This window comes from Tinamus guttatus, unplaced genomic scaffold (genome assembly GCF_059628265.1).
Source record: "Tinamus guttatus ecotype Peru unplaced genomic scaffold, ASM5962826v1 Tinamus_guttatus_pri_ptg000035l, whole genome shotgun sequence".
In the NCBI taxonomy this organism is placed as follows: Eukaryota; Metazoa; Chordata; class Aves; order Tinamiformes; family Tinamidae; genus Tinamus; species Tinamus guttatus.
Window position 1 is genome coordinate 744,777 of NW_028288569.1, and position 24,286 is coordinate 769,062.

A 24,286-nucleotide genomic window follows, 5' to 3' on the forward strand; every position below is an offset into this window, starting at 1 on the left:
CATTACTTACTTATTTTGAAATTACGTTCAGCTTGAATTTTAAAAATGTTTCAGTAACATCCCTGCTTGGGGTTGAGGGAATATCTGGAGGTCTTGGTGCTTGGTTTTGCTTTCTGCAATTTTTATTTTAAGGGGGCTAAAAAGGTCTTTTTACAAAATGCCACTTTAAGTCCACTTCTAAACTGACTTGGTTCCTTTAGGCACAAAGCTGAAGGTTAACTGAAAATGGTCAAGAAAACAGAGTGCTCAGAGAGGCATTACAAGCGTGACAAAAAATGATAGGCAGAAAGCAACAAAAAGTTAAGTCGCTCCTGGCAAAAGCACCAGTGCAGGTTGGGGTGAATGCCAAAAAGCAATTATAAAGGTCTCAAGGGAATTCATATGGGGATCACATCAGGTACATTTCTTCAGTATTAATTAACCTGATTTTTACAATTGTTGTTTCTGGTAATTCCAGAATGTAAGAGCAAAAAGACAATAGATGTGGAGGAGACATTTCTGGAGATGCCTCTGAATCAAACTATTACTACTATCAAACATTAGCCAACCCATCATATTACTTAAGATACTTCTTTTCTGGTGTCCTGTTTCCTGGGCAATGGGAAAGGGGCCTTAGGAGCTGCAAGGTGAACTGAGGGTGATTTTAACAGCACCAGTGCTGTAAAAAGCACATATGACCCAGCACAACCAGCTGGCGATGATATACTGCAGAGATTTCAGGCAGTCATAGGATGAGCTCTGCAGTGTCCGGCTTATGCCAAAGGTCTCTCTGCTCCCGGGCCATGAAGGAATCAGTTAAAGCCACTTTAGCTTCTGTTTCTGCTTGTCCCAAACTCTGTACTTCTTAGTGGCACAAGGTAAATCTTCACCTACAACTTCTTGTGAAAGATCCAAGCAGGAAAAAAAAAAAAAAAGGGCAGCTCTACAGAGTTTATCAGTAAAATGATCTCCACAACATTAAATTTATTTTCAGAATAGCCCAAGCATAATAAACACTGTGTCCTTATATTACTTTTTAATGCACCAGTAATATTTTTTGTTAATGTTTGACTTCTAAAAGGTTTCATGATTGCTCCTTCTCAAGGATTTGTATTTGTACAGCCTTCGAGCCCTCCTGCATCTCTTCGGAGCCTAAGTTTTGGGAGGGACCTTGGGTCAGAAGAGGCATACTCCTCTCCGAGTATATGGAGACTTAGCTACTTTGCTTAGGACGAACTACAGCTATAGGAACAGTCCAACAGCTTGGCCAAACAAGGGTCCTCTGTGCCATGTCAAATCATTTTGTTACTGGCAGAAGCTAGTCACACCCCAGTGATGGCACCCATGTGTGGTGAACTCTCCTTAAACTCCCGACCAAAAGTTCTCAGAAAATGCTCCCTCCTCCCCTCCCTGCCAAAGGCAAGCATTGCCTGATACTTTATTACTTCCTCCCACAGATTTCTTCTGCCAGCTTTATCTAACTTTGTAGAGGAGATATGCATGAAGAAAGATCAGCTTTCTCTTCAGTGATCACAAAACCAGTTGTCTTATTTTTGTAACATTGTAACAATTGTGTCAAGTATTGCTTACCTAAAGCAGGCTTTTTGGAAGAGGCTGGGAAGGCCCCTGCAGGTATCTGCAGGTAGCAGCTACCCACAGAGATACAAAACACAGTTAAAACCACAGCCTATGGTGCTACTGAAGCACCCACGCGCGAGATGACAAGCTGGGAAGGAAGCCTCAGCACCCACAGCTGTCAGTGCTGGCTACCCAGGAGGTGAGGTGGGCCTGCGGCATGTTCCTTGGGGCCTTCCTTGACTTTTATCATAACAAGTACAAGGTCAAGAATGTTTATTTTACAGTATCAGTTCCCTTCCTCTATTATACGCCAACACAAAGTCTTGGATTCTTTGGGCTCTTTGTCTTGGGTGGTGTATGTTGGAGTTTACCAAAGTTTACGTGTACTCCAAGCACTACATAATTTTCTATTTCAGTGGTCTGAGATCACAGCAAAGACACTGCTTGGAAATTTTACAGTGTACTTCAAAGGAATACAGGGATTATTGAAAAGTCATTAATGTTACTATTTATTTTCCCATTATGTCATTTTTTTCAGCAGCTGAGATCACATTTTTGATAGCGCAACTAGATTTACTGCTGATACTTGATCCCACTATTGCTCTAAGAGCACATATGTTTTTTAGAGGATTCACTCATCGCCTCTTTTGTTTTCTCAGCTAGTCCCTGTTGTGATGCTTTATTTTAAGACTACAAACACATCTGTGCCCTTGATATGACTCAGACATCCATATCCTGTATGAAAAGGATTTTAATTTTATGCCAGCAATAAAAATTGGTCACTGGAAAATTTATAGTTGGAGATGCTGTCACTGTCACATTAAATGCAACAATCAGGCTTGTTATTCACTAGTGCCAGCATTCTGCAAGTGTTCTAAAAGATGGTGCAGATGACGACCTACTGTTACTTCCCATCTGAAACAGGTGAATCTTCAGTCTCTCTATGAACCTCTGTCTCCCTGTGCCTCTCTCTGCTGCTTATCTAAGTCTTGGGTCATCAGGGTGATATAGCTATAAAGGCAGAAGCTCTATCCTAAGTCCCTCATTTTCTGATTTGCTCCACATGGTGCTGCTGCAGAGACATTTCTAATAGGAAAAATAAGGATAACCTGAGGACAGACATCAGTAATCGAAAAACCTTTCAGACTTGTATAGGAAGGTATGGATCTGCTGATAAAATGTGCGGGAAATCTACGATTCTAGACGAAGGACAGGGCAAAGAGATAGGTACTGTCTGCATCCAACTTTAGGGAATTAACGACCTGCTCTTTTCTGGAGGCTGAAATTTTTGTTCATCTGGTAAAATTTGTAGAACCACTAGTCAGTAGGTAATTCTGTCTTCATCAAAAACATTGACACTTTTCCAGGTACTTGGATTCAAGCAATATGTTGGACAATCTTAATGAACAATTAAAATAGGTTTCTTAAAAGAATTAGCTTACAACTACCTTTTTATAAACCAAATAAACAAAATGGCAACTTCCTAAATTTAGTGTCCAAATGCCCTAAAACATCAGCATCAAGCAATCAAAACTGATCCAAATAAATGAGGAGAAGGATTAGATTTTTACAGCTCGTTCCTCAGGGCTTGCTCAAATAAACTCTACAGTGAATGAAATAAGGGATGACACAACTGAGGTAAGAGGCAGGTTTTCAAAGCCCTAGCTTTCAAAATGATTTAAAAGATACAGGTCTCTAGAGACCTTTAAATCACTGTTTTGGCCCTGCTCTGACATAGTCATTGTTGCAGAAGCACTTTCAAATTTCCATGTAAAGTGCTTCCTTGGGTGTGCTGGATGTCTGATGAAAAGGATATGCCAGTTTAAACGCCCTTTAAATTCATGCTCCCAGAGTTTTTCAGACTAACAAAATGCCAAATTTTTTTTTTGTGTGTGTGTGTGCCAATATCCTCATGTCTGGTGTGAAATGTTTAATTTAAAAGAACATGTAAAATAGCTCTGTAGAGTTACCATGGCCTTAGAGACCTCAAATAGAAACCACCCTCTACCCCTTAGTTAACTGTGCTATGATTTCCTGGAAACACACACTGAAGATGAGAAAAGATGAAAATACTTACAGTTTATTATCTCCAGCAATAAAACAGGGCAGACAGACCCAGATACAGTATGCCCTCCAAACTAACCCTTCTCTGGCCAGGGAGACCCCGGACTGGGCTTTACAAAGCTACACTCATCACTAGAGAAGCATGGGGATAGAAGACAGCCTCAGAGCCATTTACTTTCAAGCATGAATACAGTAATGTCATCAATTCCTTGGAGATTTTTCTTCCTCTCCCCCAATCCGCTCATGGTGAACTGATATGGCAAAGCAGTAATACAGAAATGAATCTAATTTTTATGAGAATTGCAGCTATGTTAATAAATCCAGTGTTCCGATCAGTATTGCTAGAGTGAGCACCTAACAAATTTGAGGCCAGTTAGCTCCCAAATTTCCAGAGTAACAAGAGAGATGGCATTTCAGAGGCTGACAGTGTCTGTAACACAACAAGGTGCTAACTTGTTTCTAGGCCTCATGGGACTCAAGACATTGGATATTAAAATGACATTCTGATCATCTTCCTTCACCTAAATTTCATTTTAATTTAGCAGCCAAAAAATAAAGAAATGGCTGTATTATACCCTTGGAAAATCAGAATGTCAGGCTTCCAAATGGTGTGAAGCACTCACTTCTGCATTCAGCTGTTCTTGAGACAACAGCCACTAAAATCAGGTAACAATGGAAGTGAATGAAATGGTTGTAATTGAAAGTAACTTTCAAAGTCTGTGTTCATCCACAGCGTTAATCATATTTCCATTACTCCTCTCTTTCATGTCTTGGAACAATGACCACAAAGGAGTAATCCAATAGCACAGAATGAAGATCTGATGTTTTCTCCTTCTCACCCAAACTTCCTCCATTTTGCTTCTCTAAAACAAAAAGCCCACTATGCAGAGAGGTCTGGTGGCACTGGGAGCAGAACACCAGCAAAGCTAGAGCACTGCTTATGATATGATAGAGTAAAATATTCCAGCTTGAAGCTCTACAGGTCATAGCTCAGCTGCAAGGAAATGCAACTGTACTCAAAACAAATCACAGTTGGGGAAGGGGGGATAAAACACATCATGCTCTCATCACAATAAAAGCTACTTTGATCCACTTTCAAAACAACGCAATCTCACTTGCAACTCTCATCACAGTATGAACAGAACTAAATATATTGAACAAACTAGCCCATACTTGTCTCTTTCTCTCTGTTCAGCCCTTGCCAAAGTAACACCTCATCAGTCCTTTTCTATAGCATCGAAAGGACGTAGATTTTTCTCTCCAGATTTAGGGCCCAATCAACTGGAGGCAGCCTACAGCTGTTAGAATAAGGCCTCCTCACAGTATGGGGATGATACAGAAAAGGCTCTAAGTATGGAGGCAATTTTGATCCAAACAGAGAAGAGACAGTGAGAGTGAGAGGTATGCAGACAGGCCTCTCTCTGTGCATGACACAGGGCAAGAGGCACAAAGACAGCTCAGGGATGTGGGAATAGCATGGACATGGCTGCCTTCCAGCACAGAGTAGCGGGTACTGAGAAGCAGGGTGCCAAAGAGAGCCCTGGCCTCCTTTTCCTGGCAGACTCCCAGAGTCTTTGTGATTGAGTGCTGTTGATAGGAGTCTGTCTCTCACAAAAGCCTCTGCTCCTCTGATGAAACAAACAATTGAAACAAAAGTCTATGGCTGGTGGCTGTGAAGGTTCACAGGGGCCTGTTTTGCTTGTAGATCTGTATCTTTTCCATCGCAGTCACCTCATGGTATGCAGCCCATCAACATATGTCCACAACAACTTCAAACTACAAGGGACATCCTTGTGGGGAAATCGTTCTAAGAAGAAAAGAAGAAAGAAATGTGATCAGAAAAGCTCCTGTGGAACACAGAAAGAGACAGGTGTAGCTTTGACAGAAACCTAACTGAATAGCATCAGCTTTCTCAGCCTTGCATTTCTACTCTCTCTTGTACATGCCACCTAAGCTCAGGACCAGCAACTTAGCTGCTCTAGTGACAGAACAGATTTCAAACAGTTCACCTTTCAGCAACATCAATCCTCAGTACTCCAGGCTCCTGAGGATGTTTTCCATATGCTGAATGAATGCACTCAGCACACACGGTCCACACACATGCATTTGCCCATGGGTATGAACCCATGGGAGTCTGTCATCCCGCTCCATTATGATTCCTCCTGAGCTCTGTCACACAATTCCTTAATACTATGTGTCCTGACTCAGAAGACCTGAACCTCTCAATCCCTCTTAAATAAGGCTCAAAGACTGTTGCAAACCAAAGCAATTCCCTAACTTGTACTTGCTTGTACTTCCCCAGTTCCAGGCACAGGTGAGCTGTTATCCTGGGATGTTAACCTGGTACTGTTATCTCCCCTCCATCATCAAGTCCCATGCAGGAATTATTTCCCCTGCTGGCTTCCTAAATCCACAGTTACTGCCCTCTTCCTAATGCTCTGCTCACATACTCCCCTTATCTGGGGCTCCCCACATTGGGTCTCCAGACTCTACCCTTTGCCTGGAGAGCCACCTTGTTCTTAAACTCTGGTCTATAAGCCCTGCCTGCTGGCTCCCTGCTCAGCCTATTTGGGTCAGGAGAGCCAGACATGGTCTCACTGTTTTCTTGGGGTCCTTCTTCCTCTTCTTGTCGGAGGCATTGAGGTAAGCCTGTTCCCTGGCCCTGTACGAAGGGCCTCGGCTCAGCTCTCTCTCACTGTATGGGGGCAGGGTGTCCTCTTCTTCCTCCTGCTGAGGCGGCGATGCTGACCGCTGCGACTGTTGTTGTGACTGGTCGGATTTGTAGGTAGAGGGTGGTGACCAGGCATAATAGGTTCCCCCTCCTCTCTGGCTGGGTTGCGAGCTCAGCTTTGAGGGGGTTTCACAATGGTCACCGCTCTCATCGTAGCTCCGGGACTTCCTCTCCAAGACACTGCTGAGGTAGGAGTGATCATACTTCTGGCTCCCTCCAGGTGTCCGGCTCACCAGCCTGGGTAGATGCTTTTCCTCATGGGCCCGTCTCCGGGGTGGGCTATATGACCAGCCCCGATCCGAGTCTGTCAATGGCTCTCGGTTCCCTCTGCTACGCTTGGTGTAGTACTCTTCCATGGAGCTGTCCTGGTGGGGCAGCCCTCCGCTCCGGCCGCCGTGTGACTCCGACCGCTCAAAGCGCCGAGTGTCCTGGCTGTCCGCTCGACGGGTCCGCTGGCTGTAGGACTCTGCAAAGGCTGCCAGCTCGTCCATGGAGACGGCAGGCACTCCTACAGAGAAACTCTTACGAGACAACATCTCAGACTTGGATCTCTGCTGGCTGGAGAAGGAAAGAGGTAATGTTAGGCACAGGGCAAGATTAATCTGAGCTCATCCCCCCCGGCCGCCTCCAAAGACAATGAAGGGAAAGAGGCACTCCTGAGGCATGATTCATCTGACCTGTTTTCAACATCTGCTGTAGGAAGAGATGTATAACATCCTAAAAATGCCTGCTTCTTCCCACTGACCGTTAAGGCAGTTTAGTGTGGCTAGGACAGTTCTAGTGTTAGCTGAGATTAATCCCTGTTTGTGCCTCCCTTGTCTCTCCTTGTCCCCAAGCCTGTTTGCATACATCCACCTGGAGAAGCCCAAGAACCTGACTACAGAAGCACACAGTAGGGCAATTCTGAAGCAGGTGTAAAGGGACTTATCTGACACTATAGCCCACCACTGAGGGAAAAAAAAATGTCTGCCATTGCTTTTTGGGAACTGGGCTGCAGGTGTGTAAGGGAAGAAGGAAGTGAAATCTCTGCTCTAGGCAGGGAGTGCAGGTCTTGCTGCAACACAGCACTTGGTTGTGCTTCCTAACAAAGTGTACCAGCACTGAGAGCTGCTGGAAGGAACGGGTACAAATTCTAGGAGTGCACTTTGAAGAGGGTCGTTTGGCTTCCTATTGATCTCACTGCTACATCCCAACTAGACGGGGACTAGCATCTAGCTTGGCCCAACCAGGCAAGCTTCAGCAGACTTGCAGGAATCAGATTGATTCTGTCCTCTCCAGTTTCTATATTGCCATTGTGAACACCTCTATTCTATTAGACAGAACCAGAGCAATAGGAAAGGTGGGAAAACTACAAGTACACTTGACTCGTCTCCTTTCCTTACCTGTGCCGGTAACTGTCCCTCTCATCTCTGTAATCAGGGACAGCCTGTGACCTTGATGTGCTGCCCCCACCAATCACTCCTGCCCAGTATTCAGCATCCCCATCCAGGTCCCCTGAAGGAGGAAGCGGTTTCCTTCGCACTTGACGGTAAGGCTGCCGGAAGTTCAAGTCTTCCTCATGCAAAGAGCTGAGTTCAGAGATGGTGTTGTTATCTGTAGGGGACGTTGCAAGAAAAGAATGAAACATCCTTCACTCAATAGTGTGTGTGAGGGAAAAAGAGAGGACAGGAAGAGCGTGTTGGACTTGGCTGCAGCTTTTTCAGAAAAAAAGCTGAGCAGCCTCCCATTAAAAAGATAAAAATGGAATCCGAAACCCTTCTCCAAACTCTTGCTAAAGACCTCTGGGTCTCAGCTTGGATGTAGAGTTGTCACTGAGCTCACAGGAGACTCCATGCCCTTATGAGCGGGTAGCTGGTGGCCAGGTGATAATATTATACTGGTATATCAAATGGCACCTGGTGCCTCTGCTTAGGCAACTGAGTTCAGTCCTCATGCAGAAGTCCTCAGTGCTGCTTCAGTAACATGTGTGAGCTCTCCTCCCTTGAGAAGTAGGCGCTCTGCTTGGTGGAACTGCACCACAACAGTTGTGCCGCCTCCCCCTTGCTGGTGTGAGACAGGCTGGCTCTGGATTTGGCCTGACTTGCCCAGCTAAAACAAAACCAACCCCCTCAAAAAGAGATTTAAAAAAAAAAAAGAAAGAAAAAGACTGAATGACAGTCAGTCTGTACCCTGTCAAACACACTGACATCTGGAGGCCTGACATACCAATCTGGAGAAGTCTTTTTATAGTAAATCTTGTGGGTGGAGAAGACAGTGTGCTCAGCAATGACTGTTTTAGAAATACATATAATTTGTTAGTTATGCCTAATCTATACAGAGTCTTGATGTAATGCCATTCCCTAAAGCTTCTACCTTCCTAGATTTGCAGCATCTCAGGCGTCTGTTCTCAAAGTGTCTCCACCTGATACGGGTTAGCTCTGCATGAGGCAGATCCTGCCCTGAGGAACTGTGCTGGGCACGTGTCAGCCTCCAGCTTACTGCTGTCACCTGTGTGCACAACAGCTGGAGGACCCAGCCCGTCCCACCGCTGCACCTCCACCTCATTGTGTGGAAAGACCTTCACTTGGATGCAGTAAGTGCACGCTTTGTTTATTGAAAAAAAAAACCTGCAAGACACTGTGGGAACACAGTGAGGAGTTCCACATGGAAGCTCAATTCTGAGTCTGTATTATGCCCCTATCACCACCTTCTTCCCCTTCCCCTGCAGCTGACTGCCAGCCCATGAGTACTGATGCATACACTAGCTCTGATCTTACACTGACCAGTGCTCTAAAACCTCCCAAAAATCCCCTTGGCTCCTCAATGTATCCTGTACTCCTTGCTCCCTTTGCAAGGCAATAGCCAATCCAAACTACCTTTTCCCATCCTTCGAAACCTACTGCAGCCATTGCAGCCTCCAAAAACAAAACAGCTTTAAAAAAAATCACCTCCTCCTATCCCCCTGTTCGGAATTCACCGGCACCACCCTGTAAGACTAGAAGTCATGGGCACAAAATCCCTGTTATTAACACAGCTATTGGCTGGAGAAGGCATGAGTATGAACCTGACTTTTCAGACACTGGTGACCCAAAAGCTACCCAAGTAGCTGATTTTCATGAGCACTTGTCTCCCATACCTTGTTCGTACTAATGAAGGATGACTAGGTAAGCAACAACTCTTCATAATCAGAACATATCCACTGATGCCTAAAATCTAAATTTTATCCATTTCCTCTTGTAAACCCAAGAAGAGGCTTTGAGGCCAAACCAGTGAACTGTCAATTTTAACTATGAGTTTGCAGAGTCTTTCTCAGGTCAAAGAAAAAAAAACTCAAACCGTGCTTGTTCCTCACATCGTTCTCGCATCCTCCTAGCTGGATCAAACTGAGCAAGCTCTTTCTCAACATAGTATAGCACCTTCATGGAGTCCCTTTCCTTGTCAGTCTGGATTCTGTATCCTTTGCGCACTGCTGGGGAGAAAAGAAAAGCATTTTGAAGTGAACACGTCTAAGTCCAACAAGACTTTCAGAAAACATTGCTTCTATAGCTGAGTTCAAGTCTGCAAGTAGGTAGGCTGTACCTTCCAAAACAAAACAAGCCAGCCCTTGCTCCAGAAGACACTTGTCTGTAAAGTGGAATGTAAAGTTGTGAGCAGCTATGTAATTTATAAAGTTTGCAGCAACAGCAAAAAGATGGGTTTGGAAATGCCCAGTCTGGAAGAAAAGATGCACTAAATGGTGCCACTGACACAGTGATTCTCCCTCATTTAGGGGATAGCGAGGAGAAAAGTAGCACTCACGTCCCCTTCCTTAGCACTGCACAGATCTGTCATGGTATGGGAAGTGCAGTCCCAGATCAGGCTTCCTCTGTGCAGAAGGGGCAGCAAGCACCCAGTGTGCAGGCGGAGTGGAGGGCTGAGTATCTGGGCACTGCGGCTCTGCTGCACCACTCCACCCTCCCCGTCCCTGCAAATTATGTTCACACAGGTTGCAGAGCATGTAGTCGGAGAAGCTCCATGGAAATACAGTAGGTCCCATATGGCAAGTCACACCGCTTGGAGATTTACACCAGATCCAGTAATGGGGCCAATCAGGTCACTAGGTGCCTGTGAAACTGCCTGCTCTGGCAGTTTTTATGTGCTGATTACTCCATTTGCACGGGAGGACTGGGCAGCACTTTGGTTTTATCGCCTTCTTCTCGGTGTGCAGAAGAGAGGCCCCTAGAGACTTGGAGCCACAGGAGCTCTGACTCTGGCAGGTTGGCTCCCTGCACACTTGCCCTGTAACCCTGTGAAGAGCCTGGCTACCTCAGGACAGGCAGACATTCAGCGGGCACAGAACTCCAGCCGTCCCAACCTCCGAGAGGCTACAGCTTCCAGAGCAGAAGATTTAACAAAGACCCCAGCCTGGGGCTGTGCGAGCACCAACAGAAACACAGGTCAACCTTCAGAACAGGACTACAAATCTAGCCCTCAAATTCACCCTCACTGGAAAACAGCTACGGAGACTCTCCACTTACCACTATGAAATGAACCCCTGTGCTTTGCACAGGCTTAACATGTTATCTTGTGTGAGTACTGTAGTGTTGCATGAGCACTGCTGTCATGATCCAACCTGTTCCTTGTGCGTTTAGCCTGCATCCTGATACATTAACAACAACGTATGGGTTTGATGGTGCGTGGCACGGTATGCACTGTGTGGGCAGAGCAAGGACTTGGCAGAAGTATTCTTAGGCACCTTCTGTCCTAAACTGCTGTGCCTGTCTCTGTGCACTACTTAATAGCAATGCTCTGCTTCAAGAAATGCCTGTGCTACAGAAATGGGTGGAAGATGCCTGTAATAATCCTGCAGATTCCCTTACTTGTGAAATGGAAAATGCTTTCCTGTGTGTTTTCATTGTGTGTTTGTAAGGTAAATAACCAAATCTTGAAAGGTATCTTGTTAAGATGTTAAGACATAGTATGGGTCTAGCAGGCTTAAGCTTTCGCTGTGTCTCCAGAGGATATCCAGATAGCTCAGCTACCTGCAGTCTGGAGTTTTGCTGCATTTTAATATTACCACCAGTGTGCACAGAATGACTGTAAACGCACACAGTGATTTGCAGAACACAAGAAACTTTGCCGCTGCCTTCTGAAACATAGGACCATCATGCCTGTTTAAGCAAGGTTGCTGGTACAAAGACAGGCTGCCCTGACCGGCCGGAGAAGTGATGACTCCTCCTGTGCTCACAGAGCTGGCACAGCAGCAGCAACAGCCAAGCGAGGTCCACAGTCTGCCTTACCAGAAAGAAAGAGGCCTGTTACTGTTATTTCACCTAACGTGTGTGCTAGGAGTGCAGCTAAATTACCACCTCATTTTTAAACGGGCCAACAGACAACCATCAGCTGGAAATGATTTTGACCTACTAGTAACCTTTGGGGAACCTGAACTGGCAGCTCCCTAGAGGCTGTCTCCCTAGGGCTGCTACTCACTATAGGACTATGCCAGACATTTATTTAGGCAACATCTATAGCTCCTGGAACTGATGGAGAATTAGCTAGGCTTCACGCTAACTTCATGCTCAACTTGCTATTGCAGCAGTGTATCAAAAGGAAAATTAATCTCTTGGTTAGCTCTCTGAGCATTTAGAAATTAACATTGGAATTAAATCTGCAAAAAATGACCAAGCGCAGCTCATAAAAAGTAATTTCCATTATAAATAATGCATATTTTGCATCTAACTTTATCAAATACTTCTTGCAATGATAATGAATGTTCAATGTCTTGATTCTTTTTATTATTCCTTCATCTAAAGAACCCAAATTCTTAGGGCTTCTCCCTTGCACGCTCATCTGTAAAATGCCAAAATATTTCAATAAGGGCTGAATATTTTTAGGCTAATTTTAATTATAAGAAAATGAAGATGAAAAGAGGTTAAGAATCATTCGCTGAAGTCAGTGGAAATGGAACATTCTTCTCCATTAGGCCACATTTTCTCCCCAGGAAGAGCTCATAAATTTCTAGTACTGTATAATTGTGTGTTAATTTGTGTAATGCTAGACACTTAATTCTTCTGTGGGTGGAACCAAGACAGCCAAAACTGCAGATTGTTTCCCTCCCCAGAAAGGTCAGCACTACTATTTTTTTTCAGACAAGTATGGTTAGGAAGTAAGAGAGACCTTAAACACCTTCCACATCAAAGGTCTAGAGTCCAGCTCTCAGATCAAAAGCTTCCCTGTCTGCGTGGTTCAAGGAAACTATGCAATGGTCTCACCTGTAACTACTGCGTTTAAAATATGCAGAGCACACATCTAATTTACATGTTGCCAACACTCCTAAATAAGAAAGACGGAAGGGTCTTTTTTCTTTTTTTTTTTCCCATCTAGTCCTAAGTTTAGGACTCAGTTCCTACACGTCCTTGGGACTTCCTTGCGGTTAAGGGAAGGCAGAGACCTGCTGTTTTGATGGTGACACAGTACTGATTACCAATTACAGTCTAAACTGAGGAAAATCCTTGCCTGGTCACATGGCTTTTACATAACTCTAAGAAAATTTCCAAAATGCCTTTGTTTGCTGACTAGATAACCTCATGGGAGTTGTTTCTAAGCACAGAAGCTATCTAGGGCAGGAGCTGCCATTTTTAGCCTGGAAACCAGGATTACAGAACCTGCAACTTCTATAAGACTCCATTGACCATTTTTAAATAAATTTGGCAGCAGGATTGAGGTCTCAAAGACATCAAGTTTTCACAAGTTTCAGATCAAGCCTACACCGGCTGTGTGGAGGATGCAAAGGCCACAATTAGTGCTCCTTCTGGACAAAAGTGGTCATTATAAGCTAAACCGTTACCTGTTTTACTTAGCTCACTGTCTGGGCAGCTAGCAAGTAAGTAGCTTGGAATAGCCACAGAATGTGTTTTCTCTTCTACAACCTGCAGTTAGGGAATATTCTGGCTTTATGGAGAACCTTAAAAGACAGTGCAGGATATCAATCTTCTTTAGCTCCACAGTTCAAGGAACATCTGTTGTGTACAGTCCCTTAGCCACCAGGAACCTGATCCAGACTGAGGGTTTGTCAGTGTTGCTGCATTAAATACGAATCAGCAAAGGTAAAAAATCTCTATTCTGCTGCCGCAACACTCAAAAGTGTGTAATAATGGTTTTCCTGGAAATATTTAGGACTTCCTGTCAAGTTCTGTGTTGAGGACCCAAGTCCTACCAGTTTGGGCCACACTAAATAATAAATACTTCTGTCTATGTAATAATTATGAGATGTTGTGTGGAAGACACATTCCATTTGTTTTTCAAACATATCCACAGTTTTTTTCATTCTGTACTTGTGCTCTGCTACTAAAGTCAGAAAAGCTGAGTGTTTGGCTGTGATCGGATTCTTAAAACATTTCTAAAGTTCCCAAAGCTAATCCCATGTTCTATATGCAGTCACATTTTACAGAAAGGAAAAAAAAAAAACAAAACACTTCTGACCTTCCTCAATTTCTGACACTGAATATTGCATTGGATATATTCTGTTTTGGGTTAGTGACTGATTGCCTATTTCAAAGGGGTCCATTACAGACCCTGGTTGTCATTTTGGTGGGAAAAAATATATGATTATTGAAGGATTTTTTTTTTTTTGTTAATTCCAAAAAGGTTACTATACTGACTGGGACAGGGGCAGGGGAAAGATGTAGAAAGCTATCCCAAAAGCTTTATTTTTTGAATATGCTACTTCATAGTGCCTTTTTAGGAACGTCTTACCACCACACTGCTATGATCAAAGTTAACACTTGAGAATTAATGAAGTGTCTTGAAATTGTCCATGCAGCTGGATCAATAGCAAACATACTGTGTCAGCAGGACAAGGCCAACACTACGGATGACTCTGTCTTGGTGAGGGTCACTTCTCCCACTGCAGCACATTTGAATTTAGGCAGCACTCTGATCCTGAAGAGTGGCTGGATGTGGTTATATAGCCACATTCCTCTTCTTGGAAGGTGGCTTCCTTTGCAGTTGAGAAGCGACCTTCATCAGGTCATCTGGCTCACCCGGCACATCCGTATTGATCCGTATCTCCCTTCTAGCTGCCAGGCTTGTATTGCCCACACTCTACAAACACAAAGGCTGAACTAGCAAGGCAGCCTACTGGCTGCCATGAGGCTGCAGAGAGGGTCCAGCCCCAACAGCCCTGGGACAGAAGGGCAGAGGAAACATTCCCTGTGTGCCCAAATTGCCACAGGGACAGCAAAACACACTGCAGCAAAAAACACTGCCAGAGGAAGGCAAGCAGTGCCCTACTTGGAGCAGCAAGAGCAGTTTGCGAGGCTCTACAGGGAAAACAGCCACTGCTTCTGCTCCCTCTGCAACCATCTTTATCCTAAAGAAATAAAAGTTTGCTGTAGGGAGGGATCCTACACTTCCAAATCCCATTGGTGTAATTGGGTCCCCTCAAACTGATACTTGTCTGATGACATTGGAAAAGTTGGTCCATGTAGTCCTAAGGGATGGAAATGTTAGTGGCAGCGCAAGGATTAAAATGCAGTTGCTCTAGATTTCTTCTGCTCATACCACTCTTTCAGTGCCATTTGTGCCTCCCCTTCCCAGTCCTGCTCCCAGTCAAGGGTACACACTTCCTAGTGGTGCAAATTACCATTTTGGCTTCCTCCGCTGGTCTCACTCGGGGCCAAGGGAGGGGGGTGCGACTTATCCCTCAGCACAGCAGGAGAGGGTACACCAGCAACAGGAACAGTGGGGATGTAATAGGGACCTGGCATGGAGGAGACCACAGGAGGGTATCCAGCTTTCGCGGCCTTGCCTGCTTCGTACACTAAAAAAGAAAAAAAGCAGCCGTCAGCATCACACCAGTCTCCCCTGATCCCAGGAAAACTGCACACAACCTTAGGGACAACCCAGCAGAAGACAACTCAACAAATCAAAAGACAAAAGGGCCAACCTGAACTTCTCTATATCTCAAAGGGCACAAGGGGGAAGTCTAAAAAATGCTATGGCAGCTTAACTTGTCGGGTGAATGCTCCAAGCTGCCGTGACTGGAAGACATTCGGTGTGTTACAGCCTGCATTACCGCTGTCACAGTTTAGTGGCAGTTCAACTCTAAAAACAACCGATGACTCAAGCTGCAGGGATGAGGCTCATGAAACTTGACAGATCTGCCTGAGTCTAACTGGGAACCTTGACGGGTTGTAAAGATTTTACGCTGGTGTACGGGGCAGCTGCTTTGCAGTGTCAGGAAGACACCTCCCAGGATGTGCTCGGTACTGCCCCCGCAACACTCGCTGACAGGATGGCAACTTTGGTAGGGGATCATGACACTTCTGCAACACGGGCCGGCTGCCGAGGCGGGGAGGGCTTGGCAGATACATTTGTAATTAACTTTGAGCACTCAGCCGTCCAACACCGGGTCAGATGCTTTGCTCCCTGGGAACTCGTTCTGTAGTCAGGCAAAACGCTCAGGGCAAAGGGGGCTGCCTGAGCAGATTGCCTCTCCTGCGCTGGCGGGGAGCAAAGGAGGTGCAGCTGGAGGGCTGCCTCAGGCTCGCGTGGGGTCACTCACGCGCCCGGGGACAGCAGCAGGACTCGGGGCAGCAGGGAAGGCGGACGTAGCAGCAGCAGCTGTGTGGGCAGCACTGGCACCAGCAGATCCCAACCAGGAGGAAGAACAGGAACGCCCCAAGGATCACCAGGCCCACAAAGACCCATTCTGGAAAAGAAAGGGAGAAAAAAGACATACTTGGCAGACTGCACTCCCCTCTAGAAGAGAATGGCAGCATCCTCCTCTCCCCAGACATACAGAGGCAAAGCAGATAAGTGGGGCTTTAAAGGGAGCGGATTCCCTCCTTGCATAGGACTACATCTCATCCTGTGTCAAGGCACAAAGGACACACCACGGTGAGAACCAGTTACTGAAATGTGGTCCTCCCCACTGCCTCTGAGAGGGCAGGAGGGCTGCCCGGGAGGTGAGCGGCACAGAAACCCACGGGCCCCACAGCAGAGCTGTATGAACGCCACAGGACGTGCGCCCCCAACATTTGGCTCCCATCGAAGACACATTCATCCTGGCCATGCTCATGCCTTGATTGTGTGTTTGCTCTCTACCCATATTCTAGTTTTAGTGGGACAAACGACGGTGCAAAGCATGCTATAAATAACTCAGTAAATGAGCCAGGCCTGCCCCTTCACAACTAGGCCCACGCAGGCAATTATTCTTTTGAATGTGCTGAAAGAACATCCTATTCAGGCGTTGCAGCCAGCCAGGAAACCTAACAACCATTTTTTTTCCTTGTGATGATGCCTCAGACAAAATGCTCCAAGCTCCAAAATGGAACGACTGAAAAACGCAAGTGACAACACAGAAGAGCTGGTCCACACAAATCAGGCTGGGGTTTAAATGGGCTCCGTTCACGTTACATGGGAAAGGGAGCCAGAAAATGGTTCAGGCTTTGCTGCCAGGAAATCTGTAGCAGTACCAGTGACGGTGTGAGCGGGTGCTCAACGCAAACCAGGGCAGCTCCCAGTTCTGGGCCACTTCATGCTTTGTAAAGGACTGTGTGCACAGGGGTGCACCTACCACCGCGTGCGATTCCCTGGGTCAAAGGAACAGTCAGTGAACATCTCCTGACCAAGAAACTTCCTGATTTTGTGAGTATAAGAGACCTGAATTGGTTTTAAATCAGAGATGCAGAAACCTATCTAAAATTCATACCCCTGGCAACAAGAAAAATCTGTGGGAAGAGATTGCAGATGCCTAAGGGGGAATAATCGCTCGAAAAGGCACTAAGAAAGAAAATACAGCAGTAGTGGGACTGGTCTGTGGTGTGTTAGGGCAAATACCAAGAGAAAAAAACATGAAAAGAAAGGGAACCAGACCACTCTTCCCAAACTGGAAGGCGTCCTAAGATATTGTTATTTAAGTTGAAGCCTGTTTTACACAAGGATTGCAACGTGGGTACACAATCACAGTGAGAAAATAGTGCACTTTTGAATCTGGTCACTGAGCTGAAAAGACATGGAAAAAATGTTTGTCCTGGAACTACCAAAACAAACATTTTTCTAGTTCTTAATAAAAAGCAAAAATGACAAATTTTCATTTTTGATTCATTATCCATGGCACTTTGCTTGAACAAAGGTAAAATGCTTTGTTTTGTTGGAACTTTCCTTATCTCTTTTACAAATTATTATTTTTTTAATGGCATTTAATTTAAAAGTTACAATTTCCTTAAAAAAAATCAGCAAAAGATCTGGCATTTACAAGTCAAAATATTTCAGAAGTGTGAAGTGAAATGTTTTTATTTTTTGAATATTTATTCCTTTTTTAGCAGAAACAGCTGAATTTCATTTCAACTTGCAACGGATTTTGATCCTTGTGAAATTACTCTTTAAGTTAACTATCTGTTGAGAAAAGAAATCAGCTAATGAATAGAGAAATGCCAGAAGGGACACATTTCTGAAGAGAAAAGTAACAGCTGAAATGAGATTACTAATGCACTCCTCAAGCAATGGTTCTGGGAGCCATCTTATTTAATATTTTCATGAATGACCTTGGAATATATTAATACAACTTGAGTATGAAGGGTTTTAGGAAAACACAGTCAATAAAGATGAGGATTGGACTATCTTATGAAAGGGCCAGCTGTTATTGGGTCTACAATAAGAAGCATGAAATTCAGCAATACTAAATTTCAAGGTCATACATTCAAAGTTTAACAACAACAACTTCCAATTGATAAAACTTGAAACAACTGAAAAAGAGAAGAATGGATAGGGCATACTAGTCCATGTATAATACTATAACTACTTAAATGATAGAGCAACAACAACAAAAAAGCAAATTTAATCCTTTGTGTAGCAGAGGAGGGATTTCTGGTGGCAAGAAGGAAATATTAATGCTATTGTATAAGGTCTCCATGTAACTTCAGAAGAAGTTAACAACGGTATGCAGCTTTGGTCATCTCTATGCAAGAAAAGATGAATGCAAGCTGGAGCAGATGCAGAGCATGGATTTTAGGGTCATCAAGCAACTAGACAGTCTGCCTTGCACAAGGAGGGAAAAAAAATGGCTGCATTAGTCTACTGAAGAGAAAGCAGAGTGTCTACGTAGCTCCTGCCTGTAAATATGCTGTGAGTATGAACAGCAGGAGGAAAAAAGTAGGTATTATAGTTAAAGGTCCCAAATAAATGGGTATTTAACAAACTGTGAATAAGAGCAGATGAAAATTAGAAGAGGCACATCAAAGAAAACCATCCAGTGAGAGAGGGGAAGGCCAAAACCTTACTACTCTTAAACTTGCTAATCTTATGAAAAGGATGAAATTACATGGTGCTTGGGATAGCAAGGAAGATGGTGAGCCAGACTATCCTTTCCAAGCGTGCACCTCCTAATCTCAAGGGAATCTTGAGATTATCACGCTATCCTACCTTGAGCCAGCTAAAGCCCAGTGGCTTTTCCTTTGCCATGTTCTCACTTGTTCTCTTCGACTATCACTTATAAGAGGGGCTGAAATAGTATCGCATGGCACATGTGACCAGCCACAGCTATGCAGTAAAGCTCAGCTGTCAGATCTCTAGAGCTATTGGTGACCTGTTCACCATTACACCATAAAGGATGAAAGCCTGGTGCAGGAACTAAAAACAAAGTCCATTTTAAGGGAATCTGTGGTCTTTCTGTAAGTGTTCCAGGAGCATAAAGATAGGCCCAGGTGTAGTTTGCACATTGTGCATTGCAAGATATTCACTCTGCAGTAGAAGGGGATGTTTGAAACCAGTGTCTCAATCACAGGGATCTATGAATCCGGAAGCATTTTGCTTCATAGAAAGTTAGAGCATTTGCTTCTGTCATGAGATGAAGATTACAGCAAAAGAGCCTGCTGCCTCTTCCTTTAACTACAAAACTGGGAGCGCATGCATTTATGTCTTCAATGCCCTAATCTTTCCTCTTTATGACGACTGTTATCTTCTGTCACATCCTTCCAGATACAAAACTGTGACACTGCGATTCAAAAGATTACTGAGTTGAAATGCTATGGGTCCTCTGGAAGCTACAATTTTGTGCTTGCATGAGTATATCTGATTTTGATTATTCAGGTAAGCAGTAATCTTAACAGATGAAACGTGTTTTGCAATGCCTTTTGCACTTTCTTGTTGTTTATATATATGCAGTGGGGGTACCAGAAAACTACCTCGTCAACATAGCAGAATTTCATATCCATTCAGGAAAAAATGAAAAAAAAAATGGGGGCAACTGAAAATGAATTTCTGTGTAAGCTGAAAAGACCAAAGCTTCTTCTGCCATGCTAAAACTTGCAGGGAGCTTAAGGTGACACTGGAGGTTGGAGGATGTTTGCTTTCTCTCCATTTGCATCTCCGGGACAAATTTACCAAGCTTCACACATTCATGTAGAGTTGCATTTTTACACAAAAGTGTGAAAGAAATGCTCCTTTGGTACTGTCAGGGGATGATCAGATGACTCCAGGGCTAAATGTTCTCACAGCTCTTCCCTTTCAAGGACCATCTGTTGCTGAGCGTCTATTTCCTCTTTAGGTAGGTGTCTAAAATTGGTGGCTGTCCAATTCCTTTGCCTACCTAGGGATTTATCATGAGCAGAGAGCTCATGCCTGGTCCAAAACCACCTGGTCTTACCTAGGTAATGCCCTGGCTGTGCAACACAAGAGCAACTGTGCCTCTGATAGGCTGCTAAGCCCATGCTCTATTCCTAGCACCTCCTGTGCTCCCATCTGTGGTAGCTGTTATAATAGTACCCGCAGCACCAAGTTGGCGGTGGGTGGTGTTAATCACTACCGCACAAGAGCAGTTGACGTCCAAAGCTGCACGGGCACACGAGGCTGCTGAGGTCTTGCAGGTTGGACCGGAGCAACGTTTGCTCTAACAGGGAGAGAGCTCGACGTAAAACCTCCCACAGGCAGTGCTAGCCCTCCTGTCCTCACATTCATCCAGGGACGACTTTAACCATCTCTGTATGTTGTCTCCCGGCATGACCATCCCTCCTCCGCTCCCAGCAGTGTCTCTCAGTTCTCCAGCCAGCACATTTTCCTAATAAGCGAGAGCTTTTTTTTCTTTTCTTCCCCAGATAAGACACATGCAATAGTGAAACACACACCACATAAAAGATGTTGCAGAGGGATAAACAGACAAGATGACAGAGGACTGGATAAAAAGGGGTGAAATGGCTGAATACCTGGCATAATCTCCACAGCAAAACTGGGCAAGAGATCAGCAAGCAGCCCTGTCCTGCCTAGAAAAGATAGAAGGAGGAAAAGAAGGAGAGAGGTTACTGCAGTAAAAACACACTTCCCAGCCCCCTGCCTTAGCCTCCGGGCCCCTTCTCATCAGCCCACTTGCACTCTGTTAAGTGAGCTCCTATCACTTCGAGAGGTCATCCTGCACTTCTGCCATTTCTCTGTCCTTACTTTTGATCTTTATCAGCAGGGCAGGGGAAAGAATTTTTAAGACGTTTTTTTCAATCTAGGCACAAAACGACAAGAGGGAGGTCCCCTCGGCATGGCTGCAAGGCTGTATCTAGAAGAGTTATGCTTTATACATTAAAAAGTCCTGGAAATGCACAGCAGCCCTCAGATATTTGTTTTGCTTTTAAAATGGAATGATGCAGGCAGAGTGAATGTAAAATGCCTTTTACCCATGGCCTTGGTAAGTCAGCCACATGCATTCAATATGGGCAGGTGGTGCTCTCCATGTGGGAGAGGGAGCTTCAGGAGAGGATTCTTGAAGCATGACTAGGGGTATCTGCCACTTACTTCAAGATCCATGCACAGTTTGATGGCATTGTGTGAATGAGGCCAACTTCCAAGTGAAGCAAGCCAACCGCAGAACGATTTGTGTAGAATTTCCTGGGACCACTTTGCAAAAGAATAACAACAACGAAATCCCAAAGCCCTATTTTAATTCTGAATAAAAGAACTGAATACAAACAAAATCTAAGCCCAAAGGCAGTTTGGTTCCTATTTGTTTTGGCTCTGAATGTCTGGGATTCTTCTAACACACAGCAAATACCTATACCGCGTTCAGCTATAATTTACATGCATCTGTGCATCAGCAGAACAGCCAGAACAGCCCTATACGCAGCAGCTGTGCTATGTGCTCTTTCATATAGTATGAGGATCGTGCTAGCTTTTCCAGACATGCATGAAGTATGAGAGCTGCACTATAAAGAGAGGCATATATCATGGATGGACCATAGGAGACAGCCGTGGGTAGGTGAGTGCAAATGTGGGAGCAGGCTACTTTAGCCTCCTCACACGTGCTTCAGGTCCTGCACTAGGCAGTGCACTAGGCAGTGCTCAGACACAATGATGAACTGTATCTCAAGCGCCTTGACCTCTCGTCTGTCCTTGAAAGATATTATAATCAAAGAGATTCTCACTCTCATTTGTCCTCACTGTTTCAGCAGAGCTTCCACAGATCAAAAATCCACGAGGAAGCCTGCTGGAGTCATAATAAAAACACTCTGAATTCAGGCGGTGTTTTGCAACCAGTTGCAACTCATCAAAGCTTTTCTAGTACTCACTGTAACATCATTAGTCATGATATGCATCAGAAGCCTCAGCAAAAGATGTAATGCTGATCCTTCAGACAATTGTTGCTCATTTATTACTTCAAAATAGGGTTTTTGCCACTGTATGGAAACATTTTCATGTACACGTACGCAGATAATTCATGTCATTCTTTGTAGCCCATTTGCTGGAAGAATCAAAGGTGCAAACTGCTTATAGCTGGAATGGTACCTGACAGACTGCTCAGACGACACAGGCAAGATACATGTTCAGGATCAGTCTTAGGTATCACCGGTGGGCTCCAAAGCTTGCACCAAACATAGGCCTCGCATCACAGTATTCTAGATTTATATGTATTCCATATGCATATTAAATACACACCTTGTTTTCACAGCATGCACAACCAAATGCAATCCTTACAGAGGCCATCACGTGCATATAAGGTACATGTGCCCCACATGCCTGGAGAATATAAAGGCAGCAGTGGACACCCAGCTCGCTCCAGCTGTTGTTTTGGTTCTGCACGGGAAGAGCGTGCGCAGTGTGCAGTCCTGGTGGGGCACAGCAGAGGTCGATGGACAAATAGCCAGAGGCAAAGAGCTAATTTAGCACTGCTATTTGTGAGGCCAGAGATAAGGGAGAGACGCTTGTAAAAAGGAAGAATGTTATCTTAAGTGTAAATGGCTGCCTGCTTTGTCTTGAACCTACCTGAAGAGCTTTGATCTCTGCAAGTGCTGGGGCTCACAGCCAGGTGCCCCAGGCCCCCCAGGAGGAACGGGTGCATTCGTGTTAAGTTTAAGGCATAACACCCAAAGAAACATCCTTCAGAAACAACCATGCTGTGAGGCCTTTTTCACTTGTTACAAAGGCGACTAAAGTGGCTCAGCTCTCTCTCACAACCGCTCTCCGCTCTGCTCAGCCTCTGCTTTGGGACAGGAGAGGGAACTTGTTTGCCCTGCCAGTGGGGCACACGCAGCCCAGGAGACCCTCCCAGCGACCTCCCAGCCCTGCACTGCCCCAGGGCCCCTGGCTGGCACAAGGTTCAGCCGCCAAAGGGATGCACAAAGAGCCCAGCGCGGCAAAACTGCACCAGTGGCCACGGCTCATGCCGTGAATAGCCCAGCTGGCTTGCGGCAAACAAAACCCCCGTCTCCGGGCGACCGTGCCCCCAGCAGCTCGCAATGCATGGCGGTCCTTCTCCATGGGCTGGATGAATTCCCTGATAACCCTTCCCCCTACCAAACGCTTTTCCCCCTTTCTCCTCGTTTTTAATGCGAGCTGCTAAGCAGGCTTTAGCGCAAGGCTAGGGTCGACCCGGGCGGGATAGCTCGTCCCCACGTTTCCACAGCAACGGCGGAGGGAGGTGGCACCGCTGCCCGGGTGCCTCCGACCTTCCTCCCACAACTTGTGAGCAACAAGTGAAGCAAAAATGCTGAGAGAGAGCGCGCGAGCAGCGCAGCATGGGGCGGCGGCACCAGGAGGGCTCCCGCCTCGCCTCCCACCTGGCACACACTCCCCTTGCTTTTCTTATTTTTAAGGGAACTTGAAAGGTGGAGGCCCAAGGCTGCAAAGTAATTTAGTAGAAGGTCCTGCTAGGAGCCCATCTGGCTGTGCTGTCCCTCTGTGATGGCTTTGCCCACCGCAGAAAGCGGGCCGAAGGCATTTAGATAAATGGACTGAAACGGCTGTCTCGCTTCAGCATCTCCCCAGAGCTTCCTCCCTGCCTGCAAGCGCTACAAGTCCTTATGCCAGCTCTCACGGCTGAGCTCCAGTCCAAGTGAAAAAGGGAATAGATGGCCCAGTTTACCAGGGTCGTCCTTGCATGGCTTTGTTCAAACTAGAAGTTTGTCCTTGTTCCAGGAAAAATCTGGGACATGTTCCCGCCTCTATTCCCACCACACTGCATGCTGCTTTCTGCACCCATGGCCACCCACAGAGGCCCCTCGCTGGGAGTCCCGCCTGCGCCGGGGCTCTGTGGCAGTGCACTCAACCCGGCCCTTTCACTCCTAACTTTGCTCAAGACCCAACTTCACTTTTTACTCCCCTCATTCACCCCTGCCTGGGCAGTAACCACCAGTGGTGGTTGTGATGGCTGCATCTGGCAAAACTGAAATCTGGGCAGCGAGACAATAGCACAATAGCCAAGGGTTAATTGAGCAACCAAAATACAGCTGGTGAGCAAATATGACTATGAGTCAGTCATCTTACCCCATACAGGGAGAGCAGCCCAAGGGTCTGCTGAGCTCTCCTGCCTGGCAGCGGGCTGCATGCCAGCATCTCCCTTGAGTAGGGAGTCCTCCCAAGGTTACTCCTTGAGGCTGAGGTTACTCCAAGAGGTTGATCCTTCACCCACAACAGATCCTTGGTACGTGACTAATAGCATGCTGAAATGACGTAAACTTTGCTAAGTTGCATCTCTGACTGATTGTGCACATAATT

At 45.5% G+C, this 24,286-nt stretch overlaps 1 protein-coding gene across 2 annotated transcripts in view; it reads right to left on the reverse strand.

The window, feature by feature from the left end:
- Positions 1-3,621: 3,621 nt before the first annotated feature.
- ILDR2 (immunoglobulin like domain containing receptor 2) overlaps positions 3,622-24,286 on the reverse strand; it is a 37,522-nt gene continuing 16,857 nt past the window's right edge. The window contains exons 4-10 of one of the 2 annotated variants that reach the window (XM_088533201.1): positions 20,515-20,571; positions 15,876-16,022; positions 14,955-15,131; positions 9,684-9,800; positions 7,735-7,945; positions 6,220-6,910; positions 3,622-5,428 (exon numbers count right to left, since the gene is read on the reverse strand). In XM_088533201.1, coding sequence (XP_088389327.1) covers positions 5,393-5,428; positions 6,220-6,910; positions 7,735-7,945; positions 9,684-9,800; positions 14,955-15,131; positions 15,876-16,022; positions 20,515-20,571 — 1,436 coding nt within the window. In that variant the 3' untranslated portion in view covers positions 3,622-5,392. The remainder of the gene's footprint in view (positions 5,429-6,219; positions 6,911-7,734; positions 7,946-9,683; positions 9,801-14,954; positions 15,132-15,875; positions 16,023-20,514; positions 20,572-24,286) is intronic. The other variant, XM_088533208.1, reaches the window with a different exon arrangement.